Source organism: Anabrus simplex, chromosome 2, assembly GCF_040414725.1.
Source record: "Anabrus simplex isolate iqAnaSimp1 chromosome 2, ASM4041472v1, whole genome shotgun sequence".
Taxonomy (NCBI): domain Eukaryota; kingdom Metazoa; phylum Arthropoda; class Insecta; order Orthoptera; family Tettigoniidae; genus Anabrus; species Anabrus simplex.
This window is the reverse complement of record NC_090266.1, coordinates 541,269,722-541,293,792: the sequence shown is the minus strand read 5'-3', so window position 1 is coordinate 541,293,792 and position 24,071 is coordinate 541,269,722. Positions and strand designations below refer to the sequence as shown.

General features: G+C 39.0%; 1 protein-coding gene across 1 annotated transcript in view; it reads right to left on the bottom strand.

Annotated features, from left to right (window-relative positions):
- ScsbetaG (Succinyl-coenzyme A synthetase beta subunit, GDP-forming) overlaps positions 1–24,071 on the bottom strand; it is a 254,798-nt gene that overhangs the window by 37,047 nt on the left and 193,680 nt on the right. The window contains exon 9 of the mRNA XM_067139203.2: positions 8,365–8,493. Within this exon, the coding sequence (XP_066995304.2) occupies positions 8,365–8,493 (129 nt within the window). The remainder of the gene's footprint in view (positions 1–8,364; positions 8,494–24,071) is intronic.

The window sequence follows — 24,071 nt, the reverse complement described above, 5'->3', positions numbered from 1 at the left end:
AAAGATGTTACAAATGTGAAAACTGGTATTTGGAATCTCATTTAAAATTAAAGAAACCCGCAATTTTGGGAGGATCAACTTGGTAGGGAAGGGGTGGATGAAAACGGAAATGAATTCCTTTTACGAGGATATATATATCTCCAAAACAGAAGATGTTACAGTCGTGATAATTGGTATTTGGAAGCTCTTTTAATCAAATGGGTACTGTTTGATTTTGGAAAATTCACTTCAGTGGGGAGTGTGAAAGGAAGTGAAAAAAATTGAATTATTTTTCTGGAGAAACTTATATCTCAAAACTGAAGGTTACAGACATGGAAATTTGTATTTGGAATCTCCTTTTAAAAATAAAGAAGCACACATTTTTTAGGTGAGAGCAAACCAACTTAACGGGTGGGGGTGGAGTGAAAAAGGAGTGGAATTCTTTTCATGAGGATACTAATATCTCAAAAACTGAAGATGTTACAGATATGAAAATTTGTATTTGGAACTTGCTTTCGAAGTAAAGGAACATGTAATCTTTTGTCTTTGGAAAATCCACTTAAGGAGGGGGGGGGGAATTAATTGAAAAATTAGTTGAATACTTTGTATGAGGATACTTATATCTCAAAAACTAAAGATGTTACAGGTGTGAAAATTAGTATTTGTAATCTCCTTTAAAAATGAAAGAAACACGCATTTTGGGGTGGAAATCAACTTGAGGGCAGGTGTGTTGAAGAAGGAGTTCAATTCCTTTTTATGAAGATGCATGTATCTCAAAACTGAAGATGTTAGAGTCGTGGTAATTGGCATTTGGAAGCTCCTTTATAAGAAAAGAAACAAGCATTTTTGCTTTTCGGAAAATTTACTTAATGGGGAAGGGTGAAAGGAAGTGAAAAAATTGAATTCAATTTATGGAGAAATATATCTAAAAAACTTAAGATTATACACGTGAACATTTGTATTATAATCTCCTTTAAAAATAAAGAAATACACATTTTCTGGAGGGGGGAATCAACTTAATGGGCTGGGGTGAAAATGGAGTTGAATTTTTTTTATGAGGATACTAATATCTCAAAAACTGAAGATATTAAGAGGCATGAACATTTGGATTTGGAACCTTCATTCAAAGTAAAGAAACACGTGTCCTTTTGTCTTCGGAAAATCCACTTAAGGGGGGTGAACGACTTGAAAAATTAGTTGAATTCTTTGTATGAGGATATATATCAAAGACTGCAGATGTTAAAGATGTGAAAGTTGGTATTTGGAATCTCCTTTAAAAATAAAGAAACACGCACTTTTGGGGAGGGGAGAATCAACTTAACGGGTACAAAGGGGATGGGTGAAAAAAAGGAGTTGAATTACTTTTATGAGGATACTTATATCTCAAAAGCGTAAGATGTTACAGACGTGAAAATTGGTATTTGGAATCTCCTTTAAAAATAAAGAAACATGTATTTTCTTTTTGGAAAATACACTTAGATGGGGATGGAGGTGGGGGAAGGACTGATCAAGGGGCTGAATTCTTTTTATGGGGTACTTATGTATATCTCGAAAACTGAAGTTGTTACAGATGTGGGAATAGGTATTTAGAATCTCCTTTAAAAATAAAGAAACATGTATTTATTTTTTCGACTAGAGAGAAGACTGTTTCTCACATGTACAGTTCTATGTCGCATGGTCGTCATAGCCTCAAAAGGTAATACTACAAATCTGGTTTACAAAGAATTTCTGAGGTAAATGAAAATCAATTTTCGGGTGAGTTTTTATACTTTAGGAATTTTCAGATAATGTCTTCGTACAATGCCAAGGAACGATTACCCTGATCAAATTATGAAATCCACGCGAACGAAGCCGCGGGTAATTGCTAGTCTATATATGTATAAAATAACTTGTCCTGACTGACTGACTGACTGACTGACTGATTCATCATCGCCGAGCCAAAACTACTGGACATAAAGAAATTAAATTTTGGGGATACATTAACCCTTTGAGCCCTGCATACTTGTTGGATTGAAACTGCATTGGCGCTGGGATTATTTTGAGGAAATATAGTGTCGCTTCATATAGAGAGAAATTTCTTACTTACAAGACCATTAAAGATTTAAATATACACGAAAACAAAAGGCTTTCATACCACAAACTGCGGAACAAGGAATACAGTAAAACATTTTATTTTATTAGCATCAAGGGTCCGTACTCAGTCCACCTGCTGAGCTATAACACAGCCTTCTCTTTGCATTTCCTCTTCGATTTCCACATCTATTTGTTCTTCAGGAGCATTGCTCACACTAGTACTAATATTACTACTAATTTCACTTAAAAAATTACATTCCTAATCATCATTACTTCCTAAAAGGGGTTATATATCGGTATATATCAGTTCTCTACTGGCAGCCATCTTGTTTACAAGCAAATCTCAAAGTCGAGAGATAGCCCACTTCAAACTAATATTACCAAGCACACTATCGATATATATTAGCAAAGAGCATATAACATTGCAAAGAAAGACTCCCTACATAAATCACAAATGCAACCCACTCTGCCACCTCTTGGGAAAAAGTTGAATTACGTAGCAAAATGAGACAACGGAACAGTTCCGTGGTCTGGCATTTGGTCCACTGAGATGAAGCACGGAACGGTTCCGTGGCTCGGGCCCAATGAGTTCATATTACAGTGTAAGTGCTCACTAAGGGAGGATTTTAGGATATTCCATCGCTAAGGTGGTGAAAAGCGGGCTGAATTTTTAAAATGAGTATACAGTATATATCTCGAAAACTGAATGGTTTAAAAACATGAAAATGGTATTTGGAATCTGCTTTAAAAATAAGGAAACACATAAATTTTTCTTTTTGGAAAATCCTGTTAAGCAGGATGAAAGAAAGGTGAAAAGTGGGTTGAATACCTTTTATGTGGATACTTATATCTCAAAAACTGAAGATGTTACAGTCATGAAAAGTTTTATTTGGTATCTTCTTTCAAAATAAACAAACACGTTCTTTTTGTTTTAGGAATACCTACTTGGGCGTGAACAGGACTGACAAAGGGCCTGAATTTTAAAAATTAGATTATCTGAAAAACATAGCATGTTACAGATGCGAAAATTAGTATTTTCAATCTCTTTTAAATATAAAGTAACACATACTTTTTTGTTTTTTGGGAAAATTACTTGGGGTGGGTAAAAAGGACTAAAAGAGTGGTTGAAATATTTTTATTAGGATACTACGAACACGGAACCGTTCCGTGCTTCATCTCAGTGGACCAAATGCCAGACCACGGAACTGTTCCGTTGTCTCATTTTGCTACGTAATTCAACTTTTTCCCAAGAGGTGGCAGAGTGGGTTGCATTTGTGATTTATGTAGGGAGTCTTTCTTTGCAATGTTATATGCTCTTTGCTAATATATATCGATAGTGTGCTTGGTAATATTAGTTTGAAGTGGGCTATCTCTCGACTTTGAGATTCGCTTGTAAACAAGATGGCTGCCAGTAGAGAACTGATATATACCGATATATAACCCCTTTTAGGAAGTAATGAAAATGGATTTGAGAACAAAATGGTAAGCACGGCCGTCTTCTTAGATCTGACAGCTGCATATGACACCGTGTGGCAAGATAAGCTCCTTCTCAAATTTATCAGCATCATCCCTTGTCTGAAACTCTCCACATTACTCAGTAACATGCTGCGTAATAGGTACTTCCAGATTTTTTCCGAAGACTCCAGAAGTAAAGTACATAAGATAAATGGCGGACTCCCTCAGGGCTCTGTATTGGCCCCTCTTCTATTCAACCTGTACACACATGACCTTCCTGTAACTAAATCTAGAAAATTCATCTACGCAGATGACATCGCATTGGTTGCCCAACATCAACGCTTCGATGAGTCTGAGTCGACGCTTACATCAGACTTAAAGATTCTAGACAGTTACTTTTATCACAACAACCTTAGACCAAACCCCAAGAAAACTGTTGTGTCTACCTTCCACTTGCGGAATAGAAGTGCTGGGTACAAACCAACCATACCATTCAAAGGAGAGAATCTACAGTATTGTAGTAACCCAAAATACCTGGGAGTCACCCTGGACAGGTCCTTGACCTACAAGAATCACCTCTATAATGTGTCAGCCAAGATCAAGACCAGAAATAACATCCTCCAAAAGCTGGCAGGTACATCCTGGGGTGCTAATGCTCAAGTCCTGAGATCCACTGCTCTTGCACTCTCTTATTCCGTCGCTGAATATTGCTGCTCTACCTGGCTTAACAGTGCTCACACTGGATTAGTAGACACCCAGCTGAACCAAGCAATGCGTATCATTACAGGATGCATCCGACCAACTAACACACACTGGCTTCCCACCCTAAGCCACATACCACCTCCATCCCTAAGAAGATCACAGTCACTGCTTAACTTGTGGAAGAAAATTGAAAACAATCCTCACCTCCCTATTCATTCTGACATAGCAGCTTCCCCAGCTAAACGACTGAAATCCAGACACCCTTCTTGGCGTACTGCAATGAATTTACAGGACACCTCCTTTAATGTATCGGACGCCTGGAAAGAACAATGGCAACAGCAATCCGCATTACCACATCACCACATCATTGAGAACCCATGCAAGTGCCCAGATGGTTTTTCTCTTCCCAGACGGCAGTGGAGGATGCTAAATCGAATTAGGACCGGCCAAGGTAGATGTGGAGCCACTCTCTTCAAATGGGGATGGAAGACATCACCGCAATGTGACTGCGGACAAGGGGAACAGACAGTGGAACACCTTACATTTGAGTGTCCTTTGCGTAGTTACAGAGGCTCTATTGAGGACTTAAACTGTGTCTCAAACGAAGCTCTTCTCTGGCTATTAAATTTTGACATGGAACTTTAGTTATGAGCTTGAGATGGTAGTTGTATATATTGTAAATAATATTGTATTCATCATACGCTAAATAAATAAAATAATTAGGATACTGATATCTCAAAGTCTGAAGATATTACAGACGTGAAAATTGGTATTTGGAGTCTCCTTTAAAAATAAAGAAACACACATTTTTTGTTGGGGAGGGGAGAATCAACTTAAGCGGGTTGTAAAAGGAGTTGAATTAATTTTATGAGGATACAAATAAGAAGTGGACTTAAAACAATACACCGCTAAGTGTATTTTGATTGGGGGATGAGGAACGATGACAAAATATAATACACGTTTATATGAAACTGTTTGAATGATGAAGTTAAAATGGCTTAAATGGGGATTAAGATCCGGAAACAAATATATTAATTTCTTTCTCCGAAACAGTTTAATGTACGAAGACTAAATTCCAAATAGTGGTATGTATTTTAAATCTTAGGTGTAAAATAGGAAATATTTTTAAACGTTCCACCGCTAAAGTGTCACATGAGGTTAGCTCCGTAAACTAAATTATTCACCCCTCCTAAACCATTTGGCATACAAAGTTGTAATTTTACGAGAAGGGTCTTCTTTTATGTTGTAGGTGTAAACTATCTTAATTTCAAAATATTTCTCCCGCTAAGGGGTTTAGATTGTGGTTGACTCAAAAACAGAATATCCTTCCTTTCGAAACAGTTTTGGGCAGTGGGCACAAACATTTTTTTATGAAGGGTGCTCTTCTATATTCTAGATGTTAATAAATATTTAAAAACATTCAGCCCTTAAAAAAGTATTCATTCCTCCATTACTGTTTGATATATAAAATAAAAATTTCACAGGTTGGTCGCTTTTACATCCTAGATGTTAAATAAGATAGGGTTTAAGACATTCAAATTCTTCTGTATGGGGTTCAAAAGAATGTTAGATCTGAAAATAAATAATCATTCTCCCAAAACCGTTTGACGTACCAACCGAGAGCTTATTTTACAGGCTCGGCTGACAGTGGACTCTCCAAAATGTAAAACTTTGAATAATAACTTTCAGTATAAAACTGCAGCGAAGCACAGGTATCTTGCTAGAGAGAGAGAGAGAGAGAGTGTGTGAGTGTGAGTGTGAGTGTGTGAGTGTGTGTGTGTGTGTGTGTGTGTGTAGCTGACAGGCCAGTGACACAGTGGAATTAGAGTGTGTAGAGTGTAGGTTGGAGTGTGTGTTACAGTGAGCTGAGGATTTGGTTGATATCTGAACTTGTCAGAATTGGCTTGAGCAAGAGGGTAGTCAGTGTTGCTTTGTGATAGTACAGTGAACAATCAGTATGAGGATTTGGTTATCTATACTGCCAGAATCGACCGTGTGATGGTGAAGCGAATAACCAGTGTGAGAACTTGTTGATATTCATACTTGACAGAATCGACAGTAAATTGCTTCAGTGTGTTTCAATTAATAGTGTTATACTGTTGTGTATAACTGTGTGTGTTTTTAAGGAATAGATGTAGTGGCAAGAAAGTGGTTTTATGCAAGATAGTGAATTTATCTCATGTGATATTTATTTACACCAAAATAAAATCAGGTTGAGAGCGATATATAGGATGTACCAAAACTCGATGGCAAAAATTTAGTAATGGATTCCTCACATAGAGAGAAGGAAAAAAGGTTATGACAACATTGGTCCGGAAACATATACTTACAGATTTATTGAAACTTTTGTACATTTACATCGTACGTACGTAACGGCACCTGAAACACTTTGAGCATGTATCAGAGGAAATGTTCAAAATTACGATCTTCAGCGTGAATACAAGCCTCTGCTTGTCGTCGCATGGAGTTATGCACATGATCAAAACTGCCCGGTGTAGTGCGTACTGCCTGAGAGGTTGTCACAATGAGTTCACATAAAGTTGCTTCATCAGGAATAGGAGTCGCATACACGAGAGATTTAATGTGTCCAAACAAGTAAAAGTCCAGGGGGTTCAAGTCAGGAGAGCGTGGTGGTGGCCAAGCAATCGGTCCTCCTCTACCTATCCAGCGCTCAGAAAAATGGGTATTCAGGTACCTGCGGGCAGCAGACTGAAATGTGCGGGAGCACCATCATGCATGAAAACTATTTGTCGATGGGATGAAAGTCGCATGTCTTCCAAGTAATCAGGCAATGCAGTACGCAAGAAATTCGTGTAGTTCTGTTCAGTAAGCTTATTCGGAAGAACATACGGTCTCACCAAGGAATCACCAACAATGCCTGCCCAGATGTTAATAGCGAACCTCTGTTGATGAGACGATTGGATGATTGCATGAGGACATGTGAATTATTACTAAAATTAATTTGTTTCAAAACGTTTGAATAAATCTGTAAGTAACTTATACGTTTCCAGACCCATGGTGTCATAACCTTTTTCTCTTCTCAGTATACGAGGAATCCATTCCTAAATTTTTGTCGTCGAGTTTTGATACACCCTGTATATCAATACAGGTTCGAACACACGACTGCTTTACACCTGGCGCAACAACAACAACAACAACAACAACAACAGTGATAACAGGTGCTGCTGCAACTCTCCAATTCACACTACTCCACTCCAACACACTCTATGACGACAACTATCGCTCCAACACTTCAGCACCGCAACACTCTCTCAGTACTCTCAGCTCTGCTCGAACAACATTACTGCACCATCATCCCCGCCTGTTTGAGGTGTGGCTGCTTTTATATCTCTGGTGAAGGAGTACTAGAACCTTCAGGTTGCAGCCAGAATACTAACATTCTAGTTTTAAATTCCGGAAAGTCATGGGGACACCAGATGTAAAACACAATACAACCAGAAGGCAACATATACTCTCAGGCTGGCTGGAAGGTACCTGGCCTGACACACCCGTTCTTTCCTTTCAGAAAAACCCGCAGGGGTTTCAGGAAGGCTGGCAGTCACATGAGCACGTAACAATACACAGAGTTTTTACTATGCAACAGGTCTGACATAAGTTATTACATTCATGTTTGAGAGTAAATGACTCTTTGGACTCCTTTTATCTTATTCCAAAATATGTCAACAATATTCCTTGCCTTTTGGCAGCATGCTTGCAGCAGTTTAGTTTCCTACTCAGTCAGCCCTCCATGGTCTGTAGCCAGATGTTCATTATCTCTAGTTAGTGCAGCACAAATATGGTTTTTAGAAATTTAACACTGTAAATAGTGGCTCTAATATTAACCTGAGTAGGTACAGTCTTCACCCTAGCAGTGTACATATCTCAGCCCCCTTCCCTACCAGTTGAATGGAGAACCTTGCTTAACTTTCTATTCAGCTGATCTGGGCATTAACTAACTCTAATGGCCAACCAAAAAGCTCACATTCACTTCAGACCCCAGAAAGCAACGTACACATCATCTAAACCTGTGTAAATTTTACTTCACTAAATGTCAGTAAGAAAAGTATAAAGAAATGATTCATGTAACAATCTATTTCTCATGAGTTACTATAACTGAAGAAAAAGAGAGAGAAAAACCCATGTTTCTACACTTACCTTCCAGGCGAACAATTAATGGAATTTTTAACTCAATATTTCGTGATGCATTTACAATTCCATTAGCAATTGTCGCACAATTCACAATTCCACCAAAAACGTTTACTAATATTGCTTTAACATTTGTATCTGAAAAAAAAAAGAAGAAGAGAAAAGACAGGAAATATATATTAATGAATCGATATATTAATAAAAATAAATGAAGCAGTAATGACAAGATACTACAATTCACAGAGAAAGCATTAAATTAGGATCAGACAACATGGTTATAACACATTCATATTTGTGATCAATATATTTCTTTTAAAAAACAATGAAAGACCAAATAATGCTATTTTTATGGAGTGTAGCAATCACTTTAGGAATACTGTTCACCTTTAATATTGGTAGTGTATTCCAAAAAGCACCTGTGCTTACAAGCTGTTATAATTAGCAACAAAAAAGTAGAGAGCATTAGATGAATTTGAGCCACTGCAATTTATACACTACCGAGCGAGCTGGCCATGCCGTTAGGGTCATGCAGCTGTGAGCTTGCATTCAGAAGATAGTGGTTTCAAACCCCACTGTCAGCAAACCTGAATATGGTTTTTTCCGTGGTTTCCAATTTTCACACCAGGCAAATGTCCGGCTCCATGGCTAAATGGTTAGCATGCTCGCCTTTGGTCACAGGGGTTCCGGGTTTGATTCCCGGCAGGGTCGGGAATTTTAACCATAATTGGTTAATTCCCCTGGCACGGGGACTGGGTGTATGTGTCGTCTTCATCACCATTTCAGCCTCATCACAACGTGCAGGTTGCCTACGGACGTCAAATAAAAAGACCTGCATCTGGCGAGTCGAACTGGTCCCTCGGAAACTCCTGGCACTAAAAGACATACGCCATTTCATTTTTACCAGGCGAATGCTGGCGCTGTACCTTATTAAGGCCATGGCTTCTTCTTTTCCACTTCTAGCACTTTCCTATCCCATCGTCACCATAAGACCTGTGTTGGTGCGAAATAAGTCAAATTGTAAAATAAAATAAAAATACACTACTACCTTCCCACAGCACCTCTACCACTAAGAATGAATTATTTTAACCATACTGGTCACTTAATTAGGTCTGTATTGACTTCAACTTAATCTCACTTTCACTACATAACACTTATTCCACCTTGTCAATACTTAACAATTTATTTTATTTTACTATCGACCATACAATTTTGAGAGCCCCAAATGCTCTCTTCTTCAGCAGTACAAAACAGCAAAATACTTTGGACTTGTTACATCTATAAATTATTAATTCTACCCCATTAACATCATTTATATAATTTAAACATCCATGACACTATTAAAATATTGACCAATTATCTAAATCTCCAAATGTGTCCCTTTGAGATCACCATCAATTTTGTGCAAAAATACCAATATTAAACTACACTGACGTCTTGAAATGTTAAAATAATGACTTTCTTATCACCACCGTTCGTTAATGTACAAACTTTAAGTATGTCATCTTGTAAAACAATACTAAATTTAAGCTATGTACAAACAAAAATGATATTAAATCATTCAACTTATGTAATAATATAAATTGCTGTCAGCTCTTATTTTTCAATGCTCTTCTCTCCTTTAATCCTGCTCTGTAGCTACACCTATAAACTAACTTACTTACTCGCTCCTCAGCGCTACAGCCCATGCAGGACCTTGGCCTCTCTGACAATTGTAGCCCAATCTTCACGATCTTCAGCACGCTTCCTCCATCTTCTTATTCCCATCTTTTTTTAAATCCTCCTCCACATCATCCAGCCATCTTTGCCTGACAGGCCTATCATCTGGCATTCTCTCTACATGTCCCAATCACCTTAATCTGTTACCTTTTTTTTTTTTTTTTCAAATACAATATTTGGATGTCCATAGAGCTCTTTCAGTTCTCTGTTTTTCCTTATTCTCCACTGTTCCCCTTCATTCACTGAACCAAAAATCTATCTTAGTAATTTTCTCTCCCATCTGTTCAAGATTTTTCATCTGCTCTGGTCATTGTCCAAGTTTCAGAACCTTAAGTTACCACTCGCCGTATTACTGTTCAGTTAACTGTCGGTTTCAGTCTCCTACTAAGGCTGCGTGACCTGAACACTTTCATTAGAGCTAAGTAAGCCCTATTATCTGCAGCAAATCTCGCTTTTATGTTCTCTTGCATGTCATTATCTTTAGTCACCAGCGCTCCGAAATACTTAAAACATTCACACCTATCGTAGTTTACCCATTTAATTTTATGAGTTTATCTTCCGTAACTATGGCCCTCCTAAATAAGAACAAATGATGAGTTTGGCATTATTCACTCTCAGTCCCATTTCTCCTGCCTCCTTTTCTAAACTGTTCAGACCTTCATCTAGGTCTTTCAATTTTCGAGAAAGCATATCAACATCATCACCATATGCCAGATTCTGAGTTACACGGTTAAACGGAGTATTGCCTGGATTATTGACTTCCACCTTTCTCATCACATGCTCCAGAACCATGTTGAAGAGCAGAGTGGATGATACATCCCCCTGCCACAAACCTCGATTTACTTCAAATTCTTTAGTAAGATTTCCTTCCACGTTAACCATACATTTTGTATTTCTGAAGGTCATTTGTACTAGTGTTATCAATTTAGCTGGGAATTCTATGTCCATCATTGATACAGTTCCCTCCTTTCACACTATCATAAGCCTGCCGGAAATCCACAAACAGCTGATGTACATCCACATTATATTCATAACACTTCTCCATTATTTGCCTGACAGTGAAGATGTGGTCTGTTGTTGATCTGCCCTGTCAAAAGCCACTCTGGTAGTCTCCTAGTATCTGCTCAACCAGTGGAGTGAGTCTCACAGACAAAACCTTGGCTAAGATCTAATAAACGACAGGGGCGGTGCGTGGTATTGTTGCAGTGTTGCACAACTCCCAGTAATTTCGGACTTCATTTGTCGTTTTTTTCTATTTTTTTAAGTTTAAAAACCTAACATATATCCTAAAATATGTTAAAATCCACCATCTTTGGTTATTCACTGTCCTAAAGCTTTGTAACGGGCCAATAAACGTCGCCGGCTTCGAATCAATCTCAAGGGGTTTGCTTTCCTACGGCAGCTCCCTAGCGGACAGCGCAGCGTAATGTAGTTCCAGCAAGGACAAGCCTAAGCCTGTATAGCATCAGGTAGCATGCCTGCCAGTATCGGTCTTAGGGAGTTGCAGGAGACCAACAAGTCCCCCCCATCAAGAAGCATTTCTGAATGTTCCCCTTATATTGCACCACTCTGCGGAGATGACTTTATTCCTGTTTTCTCTTCTCTTGCAAAGATAATTTCTATTCCATTTTCTGTATTTACAATGTTTGCTTTATGTCGCACTGGCGCAGATAGGTCTTACGGCGACGATGGGACATGAAAGGGCTAGGAGTGGGAAGAAAGTGACCATGGCCTTAATTAAGATACAGCCTCAGCATTTACTTGGTGTGAAAATGGGAAACCACAGAAAACCATCTTCAGGTCTGCCGACAGTGAGGTTCGAACCCACTATCTCCCGGATGCGAGCTCATAGGTACGCAACCCTAGCACAGCCAACTCTCTTAGTGATTTCTCATCCACGCCATACCACACCATCCACAATGTTACAAACATTTTGCTTCAATGAAAGCAGGAGGGCAAACTTTCAATTCAAGTGAGGCAAGAATAACTGTAGTAGGCCTATAGTTATACTGTATAATTAGCCTCTTATTTCCTGTGTTTTAATTGCCGGATATATTTCAGTTTTAATAGGAATGTAGTTCATTACTAAATGATAATAGAGTTTCTTTTTATTTCTGTAAGCTTCTCGTATAAAAATGTGACACATTTTTTGGTGCAACTCCCAGCTTCAGATACCACCAGCTGCCACTGATAAACCACACTAAACAACGATATACCTCTACAAATTTCACAATCTGCTGTATCTTTCTTCTTATGAATTGGGCAAATAATCGCTAAGCTCCAATACTCTGGCATTCATTCTGTTTCCCAAACTTCTACAATTAGCTGGTGAACAAGATGTGTCAGCTTTTCACCCCCATATTTGATCATCTCAGCTGAAATATTCACTTTCTGGACCCTTATTATTCTTCTTCAAGTACTTAATTACTGTTTTCACTTCTTCTATGGATGATGCAGGTACTGGTTTTAAATCTAGGCTAGGATTCGGCCAAGGCTTCCATCCTCTTCTTCCTCTTGTTCTTAAGTCACAGTCTCTGTAGCCACACTGAACAGTTCACCAAACTTCTTGACTGTCATGCTGTTCCTCCAGCTCCATAATCCATTTCCTCTCTGCCTCTCGTTTCTTTCTTCTACAGAGTCTGTCTGCCTCTTTTCTTTTCTTCCTAAATTTCTCTACATGGGTTCTTGATTTCCTGCTAAGCATTTCCTTCCTTGCCTCATTTCTTTCCTGTCTTACTCTTCTGCAATCATCATCAAACCACCCTTGTCTTTCAGTTTTTCCTTCCATCCCTAATACTTCATCAGCAGTTTCCTGTAAAGTATCCCTCGCGAAAGACCATTTTGTTTCAATGTTTTTCACTGCCCAGCTTTGTTGTTCAGCCTCAAATTTCTTCGCCAACCTGGATTCATATTGTTGGGCAGTTTCCTTATCTTTTAATTTTTAGGGCTGATGACCTAGATGTTAGGCCCCTTTTTAAACAGCAAGCAACAACAAACAACTAGCATTCAATTTTGAGACCATATATCTCCTTGGACCCTTTCTTGGCAGATCTATAAATTATTGCAATACATTGCCTGTAATACAATCAAACCAAGTAATGGTCCGAATCACAGTCAGCCCCCCCCTACAACTGTCAACTTGCAGGATATAAAATGCACTGGGCGAGTTGGCCATGCAGCTAGGGACGCGTAACTGTGAGCTTGCATCCGGGAGATAGTAGGTCCGAATCCCACTGTTGGCAGCGCTGAAGATGGTTTTCCGTGGTTTCCCATTTTCACACCAGGCAAATGGCACTGTATCTTAATTAAGGCCACGGCCGCTTCCTCCCCACTCGTAGCCCTTTCCTATCCCATTGTCGCCATAAGACTTATCTGTATCGGTGCAAAGTAAAGCAACTAGCAAAAAAAATAAGATATGAAATATGTCTCTACTATCAATATTACTACGTCCAGCTCCATGGGTAAAAGGTTAGCATGCTGGCCTTTGGTTCAGAGAGTCCCGGGTTCAATTCCCGGTCGGGCCGGGGATTTTAACCTTAAATGGTTAATTCCCTTGGCTCGGGGACTGGGTTTTTTGTTCTGTCCCCAACTGCAACTCGCACACCACACATAACACTATCCTCCACCACAATAACACGCAGTTACCTAAACATGGCAGATGCCGCCCACCCTCATCGGAGGGTTTGCCTTACAAGGGCTGCACCCGGCTAGAAATAGCCACACGGAATTTTAAAAAATCAATTACTACGTGGTCTATTTGATAAAAAGTGCCACCATCTGGTGAACATCAAGTGGCTTTCTGGATATTCTTTCTCCTGAACCATGTAACTTCACCACCAATGAGTTTTCCATGACAAAATCAATCGGCCGCTATCCATTATCATTCGACAAATCATGTAAGTTCTCCTTCCCAAATGTCTCCCTATATGCTTCTTCTTTGCCTACCTTGGTACTGAAATCTCTACACCTATAAAGAAAAGGCCATTTATATAATATCCTAGCCTACTATTAAAATTATTTGTGTGTTTTAGTACAAAGTTGTCAAGTGAGCTCATGTGTGAGTAATGTTTTCACTATTTAATCGCGGTCTTTCATGTATTTTGTAGATTGTTTCCATAATTTTTTAAATCACGTTTTTTTATTTATTTAAAGGGGGTTAAATAGCTGTGGATTGCATGGTCATCTGTATCAATAGGATCAAGTTCCAGTCTTATGTATAATTGAAGTAACAACCTTACAGTAAGTTACTTGATAAGTTTGCAGTTAAACACACAAATAATAGTAGACTAGGATATTATATGAATGTCCTTTTCTTTACAGGTGTAGGTACAGAGCAGGATTAAAGCAGAGAAGAGCACTGCAAAATAAGACCTGACAGCAATTTATATTATCACATAAGATGAATGATTAATATTATTTTTGTTTCTTAGATAGTTTAAATTTAGTATTGTTTTACATGATTTGTCGAATGATAATGGATAGCGGCCGATTGATTTTTTCATGGGAAACTCATTGGTGGTGAAGTTACATGGTTCAGGAGAAAGAATATCCAGAAAGCCACTTGGTGTGAATTAATGAACGGTGGTGATAAGAAAGTTATTATTTTAACAATTCGAGACATTACATTGTCAGTGTTGTTTAATATTGGTAGTTTTTGCACAAAGTTGATGGTGATCTCAAACGGACACATATGGAGATTTCGATAATCCATATATATATAAAATAACTAACAGATGTACCCGTGCTTCGCTACAGAATTCTACATTGTATACAGAATTGTAGGTTAGATAGAGTACACATTCTGAGCAAAACTGTATTAAATTCCATAGCTCTTAACGTTACCCTAGAAACGCGAAGGAGAAATCACCAAACGTCTTTTCTCATATGAAGACTGCGTTTGGGAATTTTCATTGTAATGGTATGCCTGCTTGCCTACCATCAGTCACAATCAGATTGGGGAATTGCATTATAATGGCAGACACTCACTCTCCACCTGCCTTTTTACATCTTCAGAAAGACTGTCTTAGTGGTTTTCCCAACTGAAATGAACATAGGTCATTACAATGACGTCAGTAGGAATGGCACGACTAAAAGCAATGATTTCACATGAAATACTTGATCAAATGAAACACCACATATTTTCTCATTTTTTACAAACAGTACTACGCCGCCGATCTAACAGTCCAAAGTTCCAGAGCTGGAATGACCAGGCCGCAGACAGCCGTGATCCGTGAACATTTATAGTTTTTTCGAGGGGGTTCGAATAGTGGAGAGTCCCAGGGCAAATACAATGCCCTTTTACTAATCTGTTTCTTAGGAGTACCCAATGAGTCGGAAAATCTCAATTCACTACACTAGCAGCGGAAAAATCTATCTGATTTGGGAGGCAATTTTTTCCTCCAAGCCAAAGCAGAAACCCTAATTTTGAATAAATCAATCAATCACGACTGATCTGCATTTAGGGCAGTCACCCAGGTGGCTGATTCCCTATCTGTTGTTTTCCTAGCCTTTTCTTAAATGATCGCAAAGAAATTGGAAAATTATTGCACATTTCCCTTGGTAAGTTATTTCAATCCCTAACTCCCCTTCCCATAAATGAATATTTAACCCAATTTGTCCTCTTGAATTTCAACTTTATCTTCATATTGTGATCTTTCCTAATTTTAAAAGACACCACTCAAACTTATTCGTCTACTGATGTCCTCCCACGCCATCTCTCCTCTGACAGCTCGGAACATACCATTTAATCGAGCAGCTCGTCTCCTTTCTCCCAAATCTTTCAAGCTAACACGTCAGTTAAAAATTCCCTGGAATTCTGCAATAGAATAAAAAATCTCACGTTACCGAAACATTACACCCTTCACTCCTTTGACATAGTAAATATGTACGCGAATGTACCCGTCAATAAAACCATCGAAATAGAAAAAAACAATCTTTCCAAATTCAGTAAATTGACTATAGGGGAGATAGAAGAGTTTATTCAGATCCTCAAGTTTACATTAAATAATGGCTTCTTTACTTTTAATAACATCATATACCAACAGAAAGGGCTTCCTATGGCGTCACCGGCCTCGGGAATCCTCGCTGATATTTACGTAGATTTCCTCGAATACACTCACATTATGGGTAAAATTAATGGGATCACACACTGGACTCGGTATGTGGATGATACTTTTATTATCCTGGATTCTCACATTACTGACAGCAACACCGTTCTTAAATTACTTAATAACCTGGATCCACACATAAAGTTTACGATAGAATCCGAGAACAACAATTCCCTTAATTATCTCGATTTAACTATTACTCGCAGTCAGAATAAAACCATTTCTTTTAATATTTACAGGAAGCCCACTCACACAATACACACAATCCACCAAACTTCTCTACACCCAGGGACACAGAATAAGACAGCTTACAATAGTATGATTTTCAGAGCTCTTAATGTTCCTTTATCCCGTAAGAATTTTAGAAAGGAAATCAACACCATTTATGCAATAGCCGAAGGTAATGGTTTCAGTAAAGCTTTCGTGAATCAAATTCTCAATAAATTTAGAAATAAACCCAAGACCACCTTAGAAAAACAATCTTCCCATAAAAAGAAGTTCACCACATTTACCTTTAATAATAATAATATATATTCTATTTCAAACATCTTTAAAGAACACAAGTTAAAAGTAGCTTTCAAGACCGTTCACACCAATACAAAAATGTTTTTTAATTCTCATACTGTCAACAGCAAAAAATTTTCTAACTCTGGAATATACAAATTAAAATGCCAATCATGTCTTTCAACGTATATTGGGCAAACAGGCCGCAGTTTCAATATAAGATACTCTGAACATCTTAATGCCCTAAAGTATAATCGCTACTCAGCCAAGAGCGAACATTGTAGAGAGAAAAATCATAAATACACAACAATTGATCAATCCTGCATTACGAACAGAAAGGTCCCTTACTTAATATACTAGAGAATATATATATATATAGATATATATATATATATAGATATCGACCAATATAACAATCCCGTCTATAACTTAAATGAAATCAACGAAAAGAAAAATATTTTATTGGAAACCTTTGTCCCGCACATCTGCGAACAGTCCATTACCCCTCCCAACCACATCGACACAGATACACAGTAAGCCACACACAGGCTTAGTTGTCAATGTGACTTGAGACCGACAAGGTCATCTCCATTCGAGATGACAACTTTTAGTTACAAGTAAGTCATATGAGTTTTCTTTTCGTACATCATTCTTAACTTGTTCTTCATCCACTCATATATTCCTTTTTTCTCATTACAGATGTTATACAGGTTTTATTCGTAGTATTGACGGTCTCACTATACTCCTCAGCATAGTGTTTTCATTTAACAGTCAGCAAGATCTATTAGACGAGAGGACTTTGTACCTCAATGTGTTTTTAACTCACTAATCATGATCACTGTCACTTCACATCATTACGATTTTTAATTTGTTTGTATATAATGTAATCATTGTTTTACTACTGAAGATGGCCTTGAGATTAGGCTGAAACATGTATAGACTTTGCTTCATCTAACGGATGACTTGACTTGTACTGATACGAGGATTTTATAAATATTTTCTTTTGTAAAGTGATAACCGTCAATACGGAATGAGATTCATAACTTGCAATGGTAACGCCATCCAGGCTAGTAAGAAAGCAAACCTATATTGTAATTTGAAGATAAAGGTTGCCAAATTAGGTAAAGATTTATGTTTTTTAAGAAAATGCTTAACTAATGACGTCACACCTAATTTCTTAAAATTTCCTGTTAATCCATTTTCTCGTGACTCGGCGTTGATATGGACTTGGCAACAAAATACAAATCCATGAATATCTGTCTTATCAAATCCGGTATGGAAACAATGTATGACATAATAGATCAGAAATTTAATTCTATATAACTTTATCGATAGGACCAATAATAATATAAATAAATGACAATTAAATTTTAGGCCTCCCCCTGAACTACCATTTCACTCAGCACGAGTAAAATGATTTATAGCCTATATTGTAGTGGCTCATCCCCCGACTTCACATACCGATTTTTATTAAATTCCCTTCAGGCGTTTTCTCGTGATGCGTGTACAGACAGACAGACAGACAGACATTACGGAAAAGTAAAAGGTGCATTTACTTGTTACTATGGACATGACCGATACAGAAATACAATTATTATAAAATTCTAAGCAATGTACAGACAAAACTCTTATCTATATACAAAAAATAACTTGTCCTGACCGACCGACTGACAGATTCATCATCGCCGAGCCAAAACTACTGGACAGAAAGAAGCAAAATTTTGGTGATACATTCATATTAACATGTAGGTGCTCGCTAAGGGAGGATTTTTGGATATTCCGCCGCCAAGGGGGTGAATTTTTAAAATGAGGATATCTATATCTCAAAAACTTGAAAGTTTACAGACGTAAAAATTGGTATTTGGAATCTCCATTAAAAATAAAGAAACGCATATTTTTTTTTGTTTTTGGAAAATCCCATTAAGGGGGATGAGAAAAAGTGGAAAGGGGGTTGAACACCTTTTATGAGGAGACTTATATCTCAAACACTGAAGATGTTACAGAGATGAAAATTGAAATTTGGTATCTCCTTTGAAAATAAAGAAACATGCATTTTTGTGTTTTTGGATAATCTGACGAATAGGGGGTGAACATGAGTGATAAACGGAGTGAATTTCTAAAAACAATATATCTGCAAATTATCTCAGACACGGAACATATTACAGATTTGAAAACTGGTATTTGGAATTTTCTGTAGAAGAAAGGAAACCTAATTTTTTTTGGAAAATCCACTTAAGGGGAACTGAAAAAGGGGGTGAATTTTTAAAATTAGCGTATCTACGGTATATCTCAAAAACTTAACATGTTGCGGATGTGAAAATTGGTATTTGGCATCTCCTTTAAAAATAAGGAAACACGTATCCTTTGGTTTTCGGAAAAAAAACCTTAACAGGGGTGGGGGGGTTTGAAAGAATTGAAAAATTATTTGAATTATTAGCATGAAAATGTACGTATATACCAAAAAATCTAAAGATGTTACAAACGTGAAAACTGGTATTTGGAAACTCCTTTAAAAATAAAGAAACACGCATTTGGTGTGGGAACCAACTTGGTAGGGGGGGGGGGGGGAATTAAAACGGAAAAGAATTCCTCTTACGAGGATATATATATATATCTATCTAAAAAACTTAAGAAGTTACAGTCGTGATATTTGGTATTCAGAAGCTCTGTTAAAGAAACAGGTACTATTGTTTTTGGAAAATTCACATGAGTGGGGAGTGTGAAAGGAAGTAAAAAAGTTGAATTCTTTTTCTCGAGAAACTTATATCTCAAAACTGAAGGTTACAGACGTGGGAATTGGTATTTGGAATCTCCTTTAAAAATAAAGAAACACGCATTTTTTTTTGGTGGAGGGAAACCAACTTAACGGGCGGGGGTGGAGTGAAAAAAGGAGTTGAATTCTTTTCATGAGGATATTTATCTCAAAAACTGAAGATATTACAGACATGAAAATTTGTATTTGAAATTTCCTTTTAAAGTAGAGGAACACGTAATCTTTTGTCTTTGGAAAATCCACTTAAGGAGGGGGGGGGGGGTGAATTAATTGAAAAATTGGTTGATTACTTTGTATGAGGATACTTATATCTCAAAAACTAAAGATGTTACAGGCGTGAAAATTAGTATTTGTAATCTCCTTTAAAAATGAAGGAAACACGCATTTTGGGGTGGAAATCACCTTGGGGGCAGGTGAGTTGAAGAAGGAGTTTAATTCCTTTTTATGAAGATACATATATCTCAAAACTGAAGATGTTACAGTCGTGGTAATTGGCATTTGGAAGCTCCTTTATAAGAAAAGAAACAAGCATTTTTTGCTTTTCGTAAAATTCACTTAATGTTGAGGATTGTAAATAGCCATTGCCCCGCCATCTACCAGGGAGTTTAGGTACTAACATCTGTATCGATTTTATCTGTATCGATTGTATGTACGAGTTGAGTGAATAGCAAATAAATGTATTGAAGGTGTGTTTGGTGTGCCGTGTTTTATTCCCTAACATTTTGGTGCCGAAACCCGGGAGTGACTGTTACAATACGTGATACGGCTGTATGAGAAGACGAACGACAACCTCCAGGAATTTGGACGACCACGCAGTGAGAGAAGAGTTGAAAACGACAAATGTGTAACCAGCCACTCCAGACGCCACGAACACATCACCACAGAGCTAAGTCGCATGGACTTATATTTGGGACATATACTTTACAGATCAATTGGAACTAATTTTTTTTTTTTTTTTTTTTTTTTTTTTTTTGCTAGTTGCTTTACGTCGCACCGACTCAGATAGGTCTTATGGCGACGATGGGACAGGAAATGGCTAGGAGTGGGAAGGAATCGGCCGTGGCCTTAATTAAGGTACAGCCCCAGCATTTGCCTGGTGTGAAAATGGGAAACCACGGAAAACCATTTTCAGGGCTGCCGATAGTGGGGTTCGAACCTACTATCTCCCGAATACTGGACACTGGCCGCAATTAAGCGACTGCAGCTATCGAGCTCGGTAATTGGAACTAATGCATGATTGCAAATATAATAGAAAAATCGCTAATGCTTAAAGATAATGCATCACAACAAGACAATATATTCATATTAACAAAAGCATGATACCAGCGATATCTAGTAGCAGTGAGATGTACTAACAAGCACGCTGATTTTCATCGCGACCCTAGCGCCTAAGACGACTCCAAGACAAACATTGCAGATTTAGCGCCATCTGTTATCTATTCACTGTACTGTAATCTCAGTCTACGATCTCCATCTAACGGCTACTGAGCATACTACTGCTGCTAGCCTTCACCGTTGCTTCATCCCTCTCACAGCTACCCTCCTCTTCTAGCGAGCAGGTAGTGAAAGGGATTATAGCCAGCCGATCCCTTTCTTTACTACTTAAAACATTTCAGCCGACCAGCACACCATGACAGAAGACAAGCCTGATTTACAACTGAGGAATTTGAAAAGGAAAAGGACGACTTCCAGGGCACTGCTAACTAAACTTAGCACTGCAGTTAACGAGGCTACTGTGGACACAGTAATTGACTATGAATACAATAGCATAAGACTTCAAGATACGCTAGATAATCTCATCGCCCTGGACTCTGCTATTCACGATCTTTTATGCGACGAAGAATATGAAACGGATGCCGCTAAGTGCGAAGAGTACATTGACACAGCCAAGAGAGCAATTCTTAAAGCAAAACGCACGATCGAAGAGAGACTTTCCTCATCGGTCGCCAGTTTGAACCTCACTCCAGTCACTCCAGTAGTACAAACACCGCAACCCTTTACGCATACCGTGAAACTCCCTGTCATCAGATTAGAGCCCTTCTCTGGGGACGTAGAGAAGTGGTCCCGCTTCTGGGAGCAGTTCCAGTCATCAATAGACAGCAACCCTTCAATCTCTAATATCGACAAACATGTCTTCCTCCGCGGGTACCTAGAGGACGAACCTAAGGATTTGGTTGATGGAATACCAATAACCGGCGACGCATATGAGGAGACAAAACGGATCCTAGTTTCAAGATACGGAGACAAGAATCGCATAATCCAGGCTCATCTGGATTATCTCGAAGCTCTGAAACCCATATCACACGCTTCTCCCGATGCCTTAAATAGCACTTACATTGAATGTAACAGACGCATACAGGCATTACGAGCATTAGGGGAAAGGGTTGACGACTACAGACTGATGCTAGCTCCCAAGATATTACGCGCGTTTCCGGAGGATATCGTCCGCCGGTGGATCATATATTCTAAGAGAGAAAAGATCGCAGAAAGTCATATAACGAAACTTATGGAATTCTTGAATGACGAGGTGGAAGGTGCCGTGACATCATACAAAATTAGAGGAGACTGTACCTTTTCAGACACGTTCACACCCACAGCTGCTACGCTTCACGTGAATGCGAAATCGAAAACGGTGGACAGAAGAACGAAGAAAGGACCATCTGCATTCTGCGTATTCTGTGAGTCACGAGGCCACTGGGCACAAGACTGTTCCAAGGTGTCCAATATTAAGGAACGAACTGATAAGCTACGAGCTGCTCATCGATGCTTCTTGTGTCTCAAGCGAGGACACAATACAAAAGACTGCAGCAAAAGAAGCAAGGTAGCTTGTTCAAAATGCAAGAAATCTCATGTGTCAATCTGCAACGAAGAACGGGAGGTTTCCGTAGGAAAGATCGACGTAGAATTGCCTCACTTCACGCATCTCCAGACTGCCAGTATTTGGATCACGGGCCCGACTGGGTTAAGGAAACGTACATGTTGCCTATTCGACGCAGGAAGCCAATCCAGCTTCATCAGCATGGAACTGGTAAATCAATTGAAGCTACGCATCGTGGGACACAAGGCTATAACCGTTATAGGTTTCGAATCACCTCACTCTAGTACAGAAATCGTCGTCTCATCCAGTTCAGCATTACCGGAGTTTGGACAAACGCCTCTCAGCGTTTGAAAGCGAAAACACGTACTCACCACATCCAGCTGTCCCGCACGACATTCAAGCCTTACCACTAATTAGAAAGCTGCAGCTTGCGGATCCCAATGATGACGGACATGACCATCCTATTGAAATCCTAATAGGCGGAGATCAGTATTGGAAGGTGATGAAAGATGATGAACTGATTCGCCTTTCAAGTTCCGCAGTGCTCCTTCCATCAATATCTGGTTGGGTTTTAAGTGGCAAAAAATCCGGTATCACTGTAAACCATGTCGCTGTGAATCACGTGCACTTCAACGACGAACCTACGGCATTGGACCACGAAATTCGCCGCTTGTGGGACCTGGAGACCTGGAGACCTTGGGAATTAAGGAACAGCAGGAGCAATCACTAACAACGAAAGACGCTGCCATTCTACAAGATTTTCATGACACCTACCGAACAGAAGATGGACGGAGAGTGATTTCTTTGATTAGAAAGGAAGATGCATGCCCATCTACAAACCGCTGCAATGCAGAAAAGCGTTTCCAAACACTTCGGAGAAAATTTAATGGCAATTCCAAGTTCCGCGAAATGTACCATTCTCTAATGATAGACTACATTGAGAGAGGACACGTCGAGATGATCGACACTCAGGACACCACGGGGGACATATTCTACCTTCCTCATCACGCAGTGAAGAAAGAGAGACACGGAACAACCAAATGGAGGATTGTCTTCGATGCTTCATCCCACGACAAGGATTCACCATCCCTCAATGATTGTCTGGAGGCAGGGCCTAATCTCTTGCCAGAAATACTGTCGACACTGATCCGTTTCCGAATGTTTCAACGAGCGATCATCGGGGACGGAACTCAAGCATTTTTGCAATTGTCTTTGGACAAGTGTGACAGGAACTCAACCAGGTTCTTCTGGTTTCGCGTCGAGAAGGACGAAAATGGAATTTGGTGTATGACAGATGACGTAATCATGTACAGATTCACTCGTGTACCATTCGGGCTCACGTGCAGTCCCTTCCTCCTCTCTGCTACTCTGTGTGAATTGGCTACCATGTTCAGTGATCAATTCCCCACGGCTGCGAAACTACTTGACAAGAGTACGTTCATGAACGACTTCGCCGCCAGTTCCAAAGACGACAACGAGGCTATAACCTTGTACTACGAGATGACAGCGCTGTTGCGGCAAATACGCCTACCAATGGCAAAGTGGGCTACGAACTCCGTGCCACTCAAAGATATATGGAGGGCAGAAGGACAGGAAATCAAACGGGAAACGACAGTTCTGGGCGTCAGCTGGGACACTGAATCTGACTCACTGCTCTTCGACCATCGCGATGTCACTGACAGGCTGCAGGACGAACCCGCTACCAAGAGACAGGTGCTTCACACTAATTCCAGATTTTACGACCCTCTCGGCATCCTCTCTCCAGTATCCATCGTGGGAAAAATCCTTTTCCAAGACA